Source organism: Arvicola amphibius, chromosome 6 (assembly GCF_903992535.2).
Source record: "Arvicola amphibius chromosome 6, mArvAmp1.2, whole genome shotgun sequence".
In the NCBI taxonomy this organism is placed as follows: domain Eukaryota; kingdom Metazoa; phylum Chordata; class Mammalia; order Rodentia; family Cricetidae; genus Arvicola; species Arvicola amphibius.
In genome coordinates, this window is record NC_052052.2 from 116,234,443 (window position 1) to 116,248,232 (window position 13,790).

The following is a 13,790-nucleotide window of genomic DNA, read 5'->3' on the forward strand; positions in this document are numbered from 1 at the left end:
CCTCTTCCTCCTCCATCTTCATCTTCTTCTTCCTCTTCTTTCTTCCTCTTCTTCTTCCTCCTCCCTCTCCTACCCCTTCTTCCCTTTTTCCTCTTCTATCCTTCTCCTCCCCTTCTCTTCCTCTTTTTTCTGGGTTTTGGTTTTTCAAGATAGGGTTTCTTTGTGTAACCCTGGCCTCAAACCCAGAGATCTGCCTGCCTCTGCCTTCTGAGTGCTGGGATTAAAGATATGAGCCACCACATATGCATGGCACAGTATGATATACTCTAATATTGTATCAAGTATTTCCTACATTTTGAGGAAAATTACTTGAGCATCCTTTAAGTATTATGAAACATTCTCAAAATATACTTGCTTTTTTTCTTGATACACGTATATAATGGCTGGTTTTAATTAGCAACTTGATACAACATAGAATCACCCAAAAAGAGAGTATCAGTGAAGGATGTCTCCACCAGGTTGATCTGTGGGCGTATGTGTGGTAGGTTATTGGTGAAGGATGTCTCCATTGGGTTGACCTGTGGGCATGTGTGTGGTGGGTTGTCTTAACTGTCTTGAGGGATGTGGGAAGACCCACGCTGAGAGTGAATAACATCCTCCCATGATTTTGGCACTGCATTGTAGAAGAGTAGAGAAAGCCAGCTGAGCAGTAACCATGCATGTATTTATTCCTTTCTGCTCTTGGTTATGGCTGTGATGTGACTAGTTGCTTCAAGTTTCTGCCTTGCACAATGGAGTGTAAGCCAGACAAACCCTCTTCTCCCCTAAGCTGCTTTTCTTTCAGATTTTTAAAAAATCATGGCAACAGGAAGAAAACTAGGACACCCATTGAGATTCATTTTAAAAAGTTTTATTTATGTTTATTTTCTGTGAATGTGTCTTCTACCTGCATGTGTGTATGTGTACCATGTACATGCCTGGTGCCCAAAGAATTCAAAAGAGGTCATCAGATCCCGTGGAACTGGAGTTGCAGATGGTTGTGAGCTACCTTTCGGGTGTTAGGAATCAAACCTGGGTCTTTAAATAGCAGCAAATGTTCTTAACCCCTGGGCAATCTCTCCAGCCCCATCAAGACCCAAATAAATGGGATAGTTATAATCTTTAAATGTGTCTCATAGGATTCTTTACTCTTTCTATTAAGATGTTATTATAAAACTTCCTAGAAACATCTAGTTCATTCCACCTACAAACTCATTTTTGTTTCTCTGTCCTTGTTCTGATGTTCACCATGGCAGTAGTCATTACTGTCTGTCCATATTGAATTCCAAATCGTCAGTATGGTATTTGAGACTGTGTGCTTACTGCTGAGGTATAAAAACGAACAAGATAGATGCCATTTGGTGGAAAGATGAGTTCGTGGGTTCCAGCCTTACACCTCATAAACATAAATCTTCTCTGGATTTGGGGTAGAGGTAGATGTTAAGTTTTGAGTTTCATCTTTTTTCCTACCCTTCCTAAGTGTAGTGAGGAGCTGTGGGCAGGCTGCATTCCTGCCGTCCTGCTCCCAGCTGCCTGCTAGCTTATGCCCTGAAATAACAACACACAAACTTCATTATTTTAAACACTGCCTGGCCCATTAGTTCCAGCCTCTTACTCACATCTTGATTAACCCATATCTAATAATCTGTGTAGCACCACGAAGTGGTGCCTTACTGGGAAGATTCTAGCATAAGTCCATCTTGGCCCGAAGCTTCATCACGGCTCTCTCAGAGAGGAGAGGCGTGGCGATTTATCTCACTTAGGAGAGGCGTGACATCTGACTGAGTCATCTACCTCACTTCCTTCTTCCTGTTCTGTCTACTCCACCCACCTAAGGGCTGGCCCATTAAATGAGCCAGGCAGTTTCTTTATTAACCAATGAAATCAACTCAAACAGAAGACCCTCCCACATCACCTAAGTATCTGAAGTTATCATTTTTGAAATTGTCACATTTATTTACTCCCAACATCAAATGGTGGTTATAGTTGCAAAAGCCTAGACTTGAACTCAAAATATATCTGTGACAGATGGCTTTTTTTTGTCCCCTTTCCTGGTTATTTCACTGTTTATTAGAAATATCAACTGTCTGAGGCCTACAATAACATTCTAGTGTTGTTTAAATAGTTACCCTCAGATATACAGAATGTAGCAGACCCACCAATGGGGGATTCCTGGCTTGAGCTTATGCAATCAGAAAACTTTCAAGTTTACTCAGGTATTTTTGGCTTCAGTCACCAACCATTTATACACACTGGAAATTCCAAGTATTGGAGCCAATACAATCTATCTGAGGATAAATTTTATTTTGATCTTCGTTTATAAACAAGATTATTATTACCTCTAGAAGTTCACTCCTTGGGATTTTGAACCAAACAAATTTGCTGTAGCTAGATCATTAAATTTAAAGGCTGCTTTGCAGTTCTAATAAAACAAATGGGTGGTAGAAATTTAAACTAGAGAGAGAGAGAGAGAGAGAGAGAGGGAGAGAGAGAGATTCTTTTTGATTCTTCTAATAATCTTAGAAGAGATGCAATCAAAGTATTGTTTTTGATTGGCTGATTTTATTTTTATTCTTGAGATTATACAATAATTACATCATTTCTCCTTTCTTTTCTTCCCCCACTCCAAATCCTCCCATGCTTACCCCCACCTTGCTCTCTTTCATGGCCTCATTTTCTTTAATTGTTGTTACACGCACACACACATGCATGCACACAAGTGCGTGCGTGTGTATGCATAATTTCTATAATGATCAGCTTTTGAGTATTAGAGCTTTTGAATTACTCCCTGAAGAAAAGGGTAGGAATATATATACACACACACATATACACAGATACATATAAAGATGGTTAAAAGGCATTTTTATGATATGTATTTTATCACACAAGAAATTATAAAAAGAAAGGCTATTTGGGCTGGGGTGTAGCTCTGTTAGCAGTGTTTTTCTAGTGTGCACAAAACCCTGAGTTCTAGCACTCCATAAACCATGCACAGTGGTACATGCCTGTGATCCCTGTACTCAGGAGGTGAATATAGCAGAATCAGGAGTTCATGGCCATTCTCAGTTCTTAGTGAGTTTGAGGACAACTTGGGATGCATGGGACCCTGTCTCAAAAAACAAAAATAAAAAATGGGGTTGGAATAAAAGTGTATATTGAGGCTCTTAACCAAATGAAGCTTCTCCTCCTGACCATATTAGATGGGCACCATCTTAGGATTCAAGTTGACTAAAAGCACCCTTGTGTTAATTGACATTAATATACATCGTGGCAGTTTTTAAGTATTCCTACTTAATGATTCTTGAAGACTTGTTTACATCAATGGTCTGAGTAATGGAGTCCCATCTCTATCCAGTGGTCACACTCATGCTATGGACTTTAGTCTGCTGTGGTCAGCTTGGTTCCTTGAAAGTCTGAGGTAGATGGGAGTCCACTTGGTTCTCGGATATCTGCATGGAAATGCCTCTCAGCCGAGAACCTGCAAAGCTTTCACAGGTGTGCCTCTTGTTTTCTCCAAACAGTATTCAGCTACAACACAGGCTCCCAGGAGACGTGTGCCAACAATAGACACCAGTGCTCCGTGCATGCAGAGTGCAGAGACTATGCTACTGGCTTCTGCTGTAGGTGCGTGGCCAACTACACAGGCAACGGCAGGCAGTGTGTGGCAGAAGGTAATGTATTTTTCCTCTGCATTTTCAGCTTCGGGGAGAAGAAAGCGGAGTGCCTTTTGGATCTTGGTGCTTGTTTATAGACATGGCCTTTGCCCTGATCTCTGGAATATGCAGTTTTATATGCTGTTTTTAATGATATCATCTCTGTTACATTCTCTGATGGTCATTCATCCCAGGATGTCCTTTTTGTTTTCTGGTGTGGCATATAACCTTGTTCCCCTGTAGTCCTTCCCCATTTCTGAGGTGACACCCACCGGGAGTCTCTTTTCACAGCCGTCCCCTGACTGCCGCACAAAGAGCCAAGAGTTGAAATGAAGCGGCCAGGGCCAGGAGGCGTCCTCCCTCATTTTCCTTCACCCGCAGCTTTGCCTTTGGAGTCTTCTCAGTTCTTTGTTTCTTTATTTTTGAGACAGAATCTTTCCGCATAGCCTGGGATGACCTCAGACTTGAGATTCTCCACATGTAGAGTGCTGGAGCTACAGTGTGTACCCCATCTTGGCTTCAGTCTCTAGCTGAGTGTATTACTTGTAGATCCCTACCCCTCTCCCCCCCCCCTTTCTTCCGCATGTCCTTGGAACAGCAGCACGCCTGAGGTAAGGCTGATGGGGTGGGGTCCTCAGTTCTGGCTTGTCAAACCCAGTGCATGTCCAGCTTCAAAGTCAATTCCATGATAACAGAGGTCAGCACTGACCTCTGTCCCCCAAGGGGATTGACTAGTCATAGGAATCTTAAGTGCAAGTCTGAGGGTCCTTGTTACAGTCATTACTTTGGAGGCTAGAAATTAGAATGAAAATCAACACAGTATTTGGCCTTCATCCCTTCAGATGCCACCAAATGCCCCACATCTCCCGCCTACCGTCACAAGCACTTAGTGGGGAGTTTCAGTTGCCTTGTGAACTCTGAGCAGTTAAAATCTGACTGGAGTTGGTGTGCTGTTTACCAGACTCCGTGTCGTAGCTATCCTGACATCAGCTGTTGCAGTTTGCCACACACACCAAAATTGTTTCCTTCTGGGTCATAATTAAGTAAAGTGAGGTTTGTTTTATTTTCATCAATTTCCAGCAATGAACCAACATGCGGTTTAGCCGGCGTATTCATCTAGGAGAATGTTTTTTAAGTTGTTTTCCATTTTCTTCCAAATTCTGTCACTCCAAGGGGTGGGATGCTTTGGAGTATTTGTTCTAGGTTTGACTTTTATACCTTTTCACCCTAGGAGAAGCTTCCAAAATCCCCACGCACATGTACTCCCTACCTCCTTTCTTTCCTTCCTTCCTAAATCTCTGGGTGCTGGGTATTGAGCCCAGTCCTTGTATTTCCCATGCAAGCACTACCAAGTAGACCAATTCCTCAGCCCAAAAGCATATCTTAAAGGGCCACCTCTTTAGCTCCCCACCCCCAATATCAGAGCTAAAAATGCTGGGCAAACTTTGGCGTTGAACTCAGGTATAACAAACTGTTCGGCCACACATTTTGACATGAGCACATCCTGTAATTGCTTTGTGGTTTAAAATATTGTTGGATTCTTCCTACTTATAAAAAAACCAGTATAATCTTCAGACAGGTGTGGTGGCTCATGCCTATAGTCCTAACACTCAGAAGACGTGGGCAGGGAGATTGCTGTAAGTTTGAGATTAGCTGTAAATTTGAGATTAACCCATTCTACAGCATGAGTTCTAGGCCAGCTACAGAGTAAGAGAGATCCCAACTAAAAGCGCAAGCGGGGATAAAGCTAACAGAGACTGGCGGAAGCGTTTTTATTTGGCTTCCTTAACTTGGCTTCCTTCCTTGTTTCTGTAATGTTCTGGAAGTGCATTTTTTTAGCATTAGCTTGCAAGGGCCACAGCTTCCCCAGCGTAATGACACAATGAGTGGGCAGAGTTACTTTGTGTCAGATGTGTCGTGGGAGGAGGTGGGGTGGAGGCAATGTTCCTCATCATTCCCAGTCTAGGGAAAGAAATAAGATATATTAACAGTTGCTAACAGAGGGCCAGGGGTGGAGTTCAGGGGCAAAGCCCTCATTCGATCTCATGTGCCCAAAGAAAAAGGAAAAACCTTCAGAGAATTTAATTCTACCTCAAGTTTCAGCAATGCAAGATGACCTTTGACTTGCATCTTCCTTTAGTTTTTGTTCTTACTTTGCAGTATAATTCACGTGCCTCTGTGTGTGTGTGTGTGTGTGTGTGTGTGTGTGTGCGCATATGTGTGTGTAGTGAGTGTGTGTACACTAGTGGACGTAGTAGCAGAGGTCACGATCAGGTGTATCGCCTTCCTTACTTTTTTGAGACGGGGTCTCTCACTGAACCTCAGGCTCACCAGCTGACTTGTCTAGCTGACCAGCAAGCCCCAAAGATCCTCTTGTCTTCCCTCTCCATCATAGTGCTAAGGTTACAAGTATATATTGCCACACCAGGCTTTTTTTATGATTTACTTATTCATTATGTATACAGTGTTCTGCCTGCATGTATGCCTGCATACATCATTATAGATGGTTTTGAGCCATCATGTGGTTGCTGGGAATTGAACTCAGGACTTCTGGAAGAACAGTCTGTGCTCTTCACCTTTGAGCCATCTCTCCAGCCCAACCACACCAGGCCTTTTAAATGGGTGCTAGTCTTTGAACTCAGATCGTTATGCCTGTGAAGTGTGGGGATTCCTAATGCCTGTGATACACAATTATTGGTATCCATTATCAGTAACATGGGAGAAAGGGGAGGGTTAGGGATCCCTGAGGCCCCTTCTGCACAGTGGTGAGCACCTAACTTTCTACCCATTAGTACCACATGCAACAGAGGCATTAGCACTGGGATATCCAGGATATCCAAGCTATGCCACACAATCACAGGTACAAGTATTTATTTTCTCAAAAGCCATTTCCTGCAACAATGTCATGTCCTTGCTTTCCTAATGAACAGACACATTCTTCTCTTTGGAAGGTAGGGGAAAGCCATCTTCACCTTCTCCCTCTGTTTCTGACTCAGGCTCCCCACAGCGGGTCAACGGCAAGGTGAAGGGAAGGATCTTCGTGGGCGACAGCCAGGTCCCCGTGGTGTTTGAGAACACTGACCTACACTCCTACGTGGTAATGAATGATGGGCGCTCTTACACAGCCATCAGCACCATTCCTGAGACTGTCGGGTATTCTCTTCTTCCCCTGGCACCCATTGGAGGCATCATCGGATGGATGTTTGCAGTGGAACAGAATGGGTTCAAGAACGGCTTCAGCATCACTGGTAATTGATCTCCCAATTAAAATGAACGGGCTATGTGGTCATGGGGGAGGTCAGAGAATGAACGGGTTTGGAACTCTGTGTCTGTAGGCACCTTCTGGAAGTGTTTCATCTGTGGACAGAGGCCCTTTCCTCAGAAACAAGGACATGGCAAAATTCATGTATAGCATATTCATTAAGGGAGGCCATCTAGAATTGTGTTTTGACGGAGGAATGGTTTCTTGATGGGAGTTTCGAAGTCTTCCATATTTGGTGCTGAGGAGATGGCGCAGCCAGTAAAGTACTTACTTTACAAGTATAAGGACATGTGTCCTGTGTCCATTGCCTCGAACCCACATAAAAATCCAGCTATGGTGGGTGGCATGTGCTTGTTACCACCAGCACTAGGGAGACCGAGACAGGATCCCTGGGGCTCACTGGCCAAACAACGTAATTGGTAAGCCCCAGATCCCAGTGATCTGTTTTTTTTTTGAGACAGATCCCATACTCTGTCTCAAATAAACAAAGATGATTTTTAAAGAAAAAAATACCCAAGGCAAACCTCTGGTCACCGTATGAGCCCATACACACAGGTATACCCCTTACCCACAAACATGCACACACCCTGTGTACAAAGGTTTACATGCACAAATCCAATCATGCCCACACGTCTGAACACACAGATACACCCTTATACACAACAATCTTGCATAGACATAGAAAGGTCTCCAAGATGGAACAGAGTCAGCATCTCATGCATCTCGTCCATCTGAAAGTGGCATTTCATATCTCCGTATCTGCTCACGGAAAAGAGCCTGACACTTCTGGCTGGTCAGTCCAGCCTGATCAGCATCATTCTCTCTTGTGTTAGGAAACTTTGGAGACTCTCAAAGGCCATACCCCGTGAGGAAGGCTGAGTCTCTTGCATCTTTTGTTTCTTTTTTTTTTTTTTTTTAAACATTTATTTATTTATTATGTATACAATATTCTGTCTGTGTGTATGTCTGCAAGCCAGAAGAGGGCACCAGATCTCATTACAGATGGTTGTGAGCCACCATGTGGTTGCTGGGAATTGAACTCAGGACCTTTGGAAGAGCAGGCAATGCTCTTAACCTCTGAGCCATCTCTCCAGCCCGCATCTTTTGTTTCTTGTCACGTGTGTGCCTTCGCCTTCTCTTACTCCCCTCCCTCCTCCCTTTAGGTCCTTTCTTCCCCTTTCTACTTTCATGTTTTGCAAACATATATTTAAATATAAAAAATGAACATGTAACTTAAATCTAGGTTCTGTATAGGAGGGATACCACACAGTATTTGTGCTTGTGAGTCTGTTCAACATCCAGGGCAGAAGAATTAGTTCTCTGCCTGCTTCTCACTTCATGAACCTAGGACCAGGCAGGAGGGTTTACTTGCCAGGCGACAGAGTGACAGGCCTGTCTTGCTCTCCAGGGGGTGAATTCACCCGCCAAGCTGAGGTGACCTTCCTGGGACACCCAGGCAAGCTAGTCCTGAAGCAGCAGTTCAGTGGAATTGACGAACATGGACATCTGACCATCAACACAGAGCTGGATGGCCGAGTGCCACAGATCCGCTATGGCTCCTCAGTGCACATTGAGCCCTACACAGAGCTGTACCACTACTCCAGCTCAGGTGAGTCCCAGACTGCAACCCCCCTGGCAGCCTGATAGTTTGCGCGCGCAGGCCCATTCTGATGGTCTTGAGTACCTGGAGCGGTGTCCTGGGGTCCACGAAGGGAAACATGCAAGGCTATTCTTTATTTTAAGCCCTTTCCCCTAAGTACAGACAGAAGACACATTTGAAGAGATTTACTACAAAATAAGAAAATAAGGTGTTTTGGGACACGTCAATCATTCCTGCCCTTGGGAAGCCTGACCGAGAAGAATTGCTGTGGCTCCAGGCAAGCCTGAGCTACAGAGCAAAACAAAACAAAACAAAATCAACACCCGGGAATTGGGACGGGTTGTAGCTCAGTTGGCTGAGGGCTTGTCTACACACACAGAGTGTCTGAGTTGGATCCCCAGCACTGCAAAGACTAGATCAGCTGGTGCCCTGTAGTCCTAGCTTTGGGGGAGTGGAAGATTAGAAATTCAAGGACTTCCTCAATGAGTTTAAGGATAGCCTGGGGCTACAGGAGACTTTGTCTAAGAAGAGGAAATGCAACAACAAAAGAAGAATTCCAGGAAAAAAACTTTGAGTACAACTTTCCGATTTAAACATTTTTCAAGCTTTTCTCGTGTGTCTATCATCTGTATTTTTGTCACTTGTCCCCTCTGTTATATAAGTCAGGATTTTCTTATAATGTATTTATTTGTAGTTTTTACACATATTCGCCTTCTGGCATGTGTTTGCCATTGGAAAGAGTGACCGGAGCTTCTACCCGCCACTCAGCTTGCTTAGTTGCTATCATTTGGCACTGTGTTTTAACACACACACACTTCGTCCTAACTGTAGAGAAGCAGTGTTCTTGTAGGTTATTTCTGAAGTGCTTCGGATATTTCTTTTCTAAGAATAAGGGCATTCTCTTACATGGCCACATCATAACTATGAAAAAGGCGGTTATTTTTAAAGGGCTTTGTAGCCCTTTGTCTCCAACTAGAGGCCATCCTCTTGCCTCTGCCTCCCAAGCGCTGGGGTTGTAGACATGAGCTACCAGCCCAGACTCTGGGATATTTAGCACAGAGAAGCACAGTATGTAATCTTGGGCATGTCATTTTCATGAACGCTATCAACCAACTATACTACAGTGCTATATCTTCACCTTTTCATGCACACCAAATCATGAGTATTTACTAGTTTCATTAAGTGGCTTTGAAAGGCCTTTTCCAAGGAATCTGCCCCCATCCTACTGGGTGGTCTCAGAAGTGTAAATTGCGGGAGTTTCCCCTCTCATGCTGAGTTAAAACAAGAGGTCTGTTGTGAAGAACCTTGGCCACATTTCCCTTTGGTTGTTGTTTGCTTACGCTGCTGGGAATTGAACTGAGTGCCCCAGGCAAACACCCCTATGCTGAGCTACATCCCAAGCTCTTGGCCACATTTCTGACTTTGGCAAGACTGGGAATGGAACTCTGGGTCTTGTGCATACGGGACAAATGTCCTACCACTGAGCTATACCCTCAGTCCCTCGTTTTGTCCTCATCAAGTTTTAGGTTTTTGGTTGTTGTTGGTTTGTTTGTTTTTTAGTACCTATAAGTTGCCTAGACTGAACTCATGCTGTAGCTCAAGCAGGCCTTGAACTTGCCATCCCTCTGCCTCGGCATCCCAAGTAGCTGGGATGACTATCAATCAGGCCTGGCTTTCTGACTTTTTTCTGAGACTCAGTTCCTAGAAACAGATGCTGAGTCAAATGGCAGGAACTTTTTAAAAAATGCTGCTGTTAAAGCGCCATCCAGGAAGGTTGGTACCCATGGCCAGGGCTGGGAGCCTATGGAGGGGAGGAGAAACAGCCAAGGGCCCCAGACTGCCTGCAGCCAGATGGCTTGCTGGCAGCCAGCATATGGGAGCTGGATGGGAGACAGCGCACACTGATCTTTTATTTATCCTCTGGCTTTCATGGTTCGCAGATGGAGCAGGCTGCAGCAGAACTCAGAAGTAAAAAGGGTTCTTTATGCTTTAAAAAAAAAAAAAAAACACAAAGGGAAGTGGAGAGTTTTGTTGCATGGGCTAATTCCCATCCTATTCTGGGTGGGGAGCCTGTCTCCCCTCTCCTTGGCAGAGGTCGCTCTTGGTAATTTTTCCCAAGTTGGCTGCTACAAAAACATTCCATATTGAATCTTTTAATACCGCGGGACTATTTAATCTAAGGTGACTGGGGGCAGCTACTATTTACCGATTCCTATGTGAGAAATTCTGTGGAAACCAGATCAAATGTCCCCGATGTAGTAAATACTTGATTCCATGTAATTTACAAATGTGATCTCCTCAGAATCTCTCACCCTAGCTCCTTCTGAGAGAGAAGCTGAGGCGAAAGCAGCTAATACCAGGTAGGTGGTTACAACCTCAGCTGGGAGGAGTCAGTCCAGGTGTGCCTTTCTTCTGAGTGGCTGCTCTTTTGGCCAGACTACATCTCTAGTTTTCAGCGACTTGGTAGCTGATAGAAAGCTTTGATATGATCAGCAAGGACTAACGTGAGTGTCACCACAGATGTTGCAGGAGAGGAGAAAGTGGCAGGAATCCAAGCGCAACACATTGTCTTACTTAAGTTGCCCCAGTGGGCCTGTCAATCTGATTTCCCTGTGGGCAGGGACTGCCACTGAAGCTCTCACAGGCTTTGCTGAAGCTCCTCAAATCTGTCTTCCTCCCGCACCTCAGTAATCACTTCCTCCTCCACCCGGGAGTACACGGTGACTGAGCCCGACCAGGACGGCGCTGCGCCCTCGCGCACACACGTTTACCAGTGGCGTCAAACCATCACCTTCCAGGAGTGTGCCCACGATGACTCCCGGCCAGCCCTGCCCAGCACCCAGCAGCTCTCCGTGGACAGTGTATTTGTCCTGTACAACCGGGAGGAGAGGATCTTGCGCTATGCCCTCAGCAACTCCATCGGGCCTGTGAGGGGTAAGGCGGACGGGGCTCACTCTGGCATCCCCTGTGTGCCCCCTGCACATGACTCTGCAGTCACACTTGGCCAGAATCTCTGGTTCTTGGATTGGGGGTTTTGGTCTCTTGCTCTCAGTCTGTAGAAGGAGATGGTGGCCAGGTGTCCTGTGGAAGCACAGTCAGCACTCTTGGCAAGCAGGCCTGCCTTCGCCCATTCAACCAAAGGCCTATTCATAGGGGTGTCTGGGCTGTTTATTCCTGAGCGTTCAGGGCAGAAGGCCAACCAGCCAAAGGCTACTTCGGACTCTAGTGAACATTTTTTTAAAAACTCATTTTCACAATTTAAAGGACCACATTAAAAACTGGTATTACTGTGGCATATGAACTAAGTGATTTCACCAGGTATATCCAGTGTGCGGCGCTTAGGTGAGGGCAGTGGGCATGTCACTGCCAAGACATGTATCGTTTCTCAGTGTTGAGAACATTCAGAATCTTTACTAGCTATTTGGACATATGTGATTAACTGTTGTCAACTTTAGTTAACCCCACTGTGCTATGAAACACTAGACCTTATCCCGTCCATCCAGCTGCACTGTTGAATGTGCCCACCATCCCCTTCGCCTTCTCCCCAGCCCCTCCATCCTTCCCCACCTCGGGTAGCCATTATCATTCTTGCTTCTGTGAAATTAACCTTTTTAGCTCTCATACATAAGACTGGGCAGTACTGGTTTTTCTGGGTCTGACTTATTTCCCTGGGTATTATGACTTCTAGGCTCGACCATGTGGTCACATTCGAAAGATGTCCTTTCTTCCTATGGCTAAATAGCATTTATTCTACAGTGTATCTGTATTAGTTACCTTTCTGTTTTTGTGGTAAAATACCAGGAACCAGAGTCAACTTCCAAAATAAAGAGTTAATTTGACCTTAGGATTCCAGAGGAGAAATCCGTTAACGGCGGCAGAGGCACAGCCCCAGATGGCTGGAATGTGCAGCTGAGAGACTACGTATATAAAATGGGTCTTGTAGTTGTTTTATGGTCTTAGCCAGCCACAGACATCTCATTTTCTGTCATAGTCTCACAAAGGTGTGTGGCTTGTTGTCAGTAACACTATTTATAGAAACAGAGAGCAAGGCCAGAGGCAAGAACTTCGTGGTCCCACCGTAGTGCAACATACAAGGCTCTGGTCCCCATTGCTCTGCTCTCTTGTGGTAGCGGCTTACTTCCTGTGACAGGAGGCCTGCGGAAGGTTCTTGAACACTGTCTCTACCTTCACAGAGGGCTCCCCCGATGCGCTTCAGAATCCCTGCTACATCGGCACTCATGGGTGCGACAGCAACGCAGCCTGTCGGCCTGGCCCTGGAACACAGTTCACCTGCGAATGCTCCATTGGCTTCCGAGGAGACGGGCAGACTTGCTATGGTATTGCTTTTTGTTCTGGTGGGTGGGGTGATATCAGGCTGGGAGGAGGCATCCAGGTTCTGTAAGCCAGGAAGCTGAGTGAGTGTGTTGAATGCGTGCTTTTAAAGGCATACCATGCCTGGACTGTGTATGTTACCTTCTTGGTGCAACAGAGCAAAATTCCTTGTTTTGCTTTTGTTTCTGTTGTAAAACAGGTAGGGTCTCCTTGAGAATCCCAGGCTGGCCTCGAACTCAAGACGGCCCAGCCTCTGCCTCCCAAATGGTGGAATTATAGGTGTACACTGCCTGGCTGTTCTAAACTACTTTTAAGTGTGTAGTTCAGTGTTATTAAACACACTCATCACATTGTGAGGTTGTCAGAAGCATCCTTTGCTAGCCTTTTCATCTTGTATAACAAATTGTGGCTGTGGTTATTGGACTACAGCTCCTGGTACCATGTTTCAAGTCCTCATCCCCAGCTCTTGTCTCCCACCACTGAATGCTATATTTCTGCGGAAGCTACTGGCTCTAGAATCTTCTATATGTGGGGTAACACAGTGTTTATCTTTTGTTACTGGCATGTTTTGCTCAAGATTCACGATTGTGTATGCAAATGTCTCCTTAAGATTCACCTATGTCATGTGGTACAGGATCTTTTTTTCCTGGAAGGTTGAATGCTATTATATTATTGAAGAAGGGAGGGCTGCTTGTTTGTTCTGGCAATCCGGCTAGCTTAACCCCTGAAATAATGACACAGATATTGTATTGATTAAATCACTGCTTGGCCCATTAGCTCTAGCTTCTTATTGGCTAACTCTTACATGTTAGTTTAATCCATCTCCATTAATCTGTATATCGCCACATGGCAGTGGCTTACTGGCAAAGGTTCGGCATGTCTGACTCTGGTGGCTCCATGGCGTCCCTTTGACTCTGCCTTCTTCCTCCCAGCATTCAGTTTCATCTTCTCCGCCTACCTAAGT

At 45.0% G+C, this 13,790-nt stretch overlaps 1 protein-coding gene across 1 annotated transcript in view; it reads left to right on the forward strand.

Moving 5' to 3' along the window:
* The window catches only part of Nid1 (nidogen 1), a 79,851-nt gene that overhangs the window by 28,336 nt on the left and 37,725 nt on the right, over positions 1–13,790 (forward strand). The window contains exons 5-9 of the mRNA XM_038335214.1: positions 3,501–3,650; positions 6,629–6,880; positions 8,303–8,503; positions 11,183–11,428; positions 12,688–12,831. Of these exons, the coding sequence (XP_038191142.1) occupies positions 3,501–3,650; positions 6,629–6,880; positions 8,303–8,503; positions 11,183–11,428; positions 12,688–12,831 (993 nt within the window). The remainder of the gene's footprint in view (positions 1–3,500; positions 3,651–6,628; positions 6,881–8,302; positions 8,504–11,182; positions 11,429–12,687; positions 12,832–13,790) is intronic.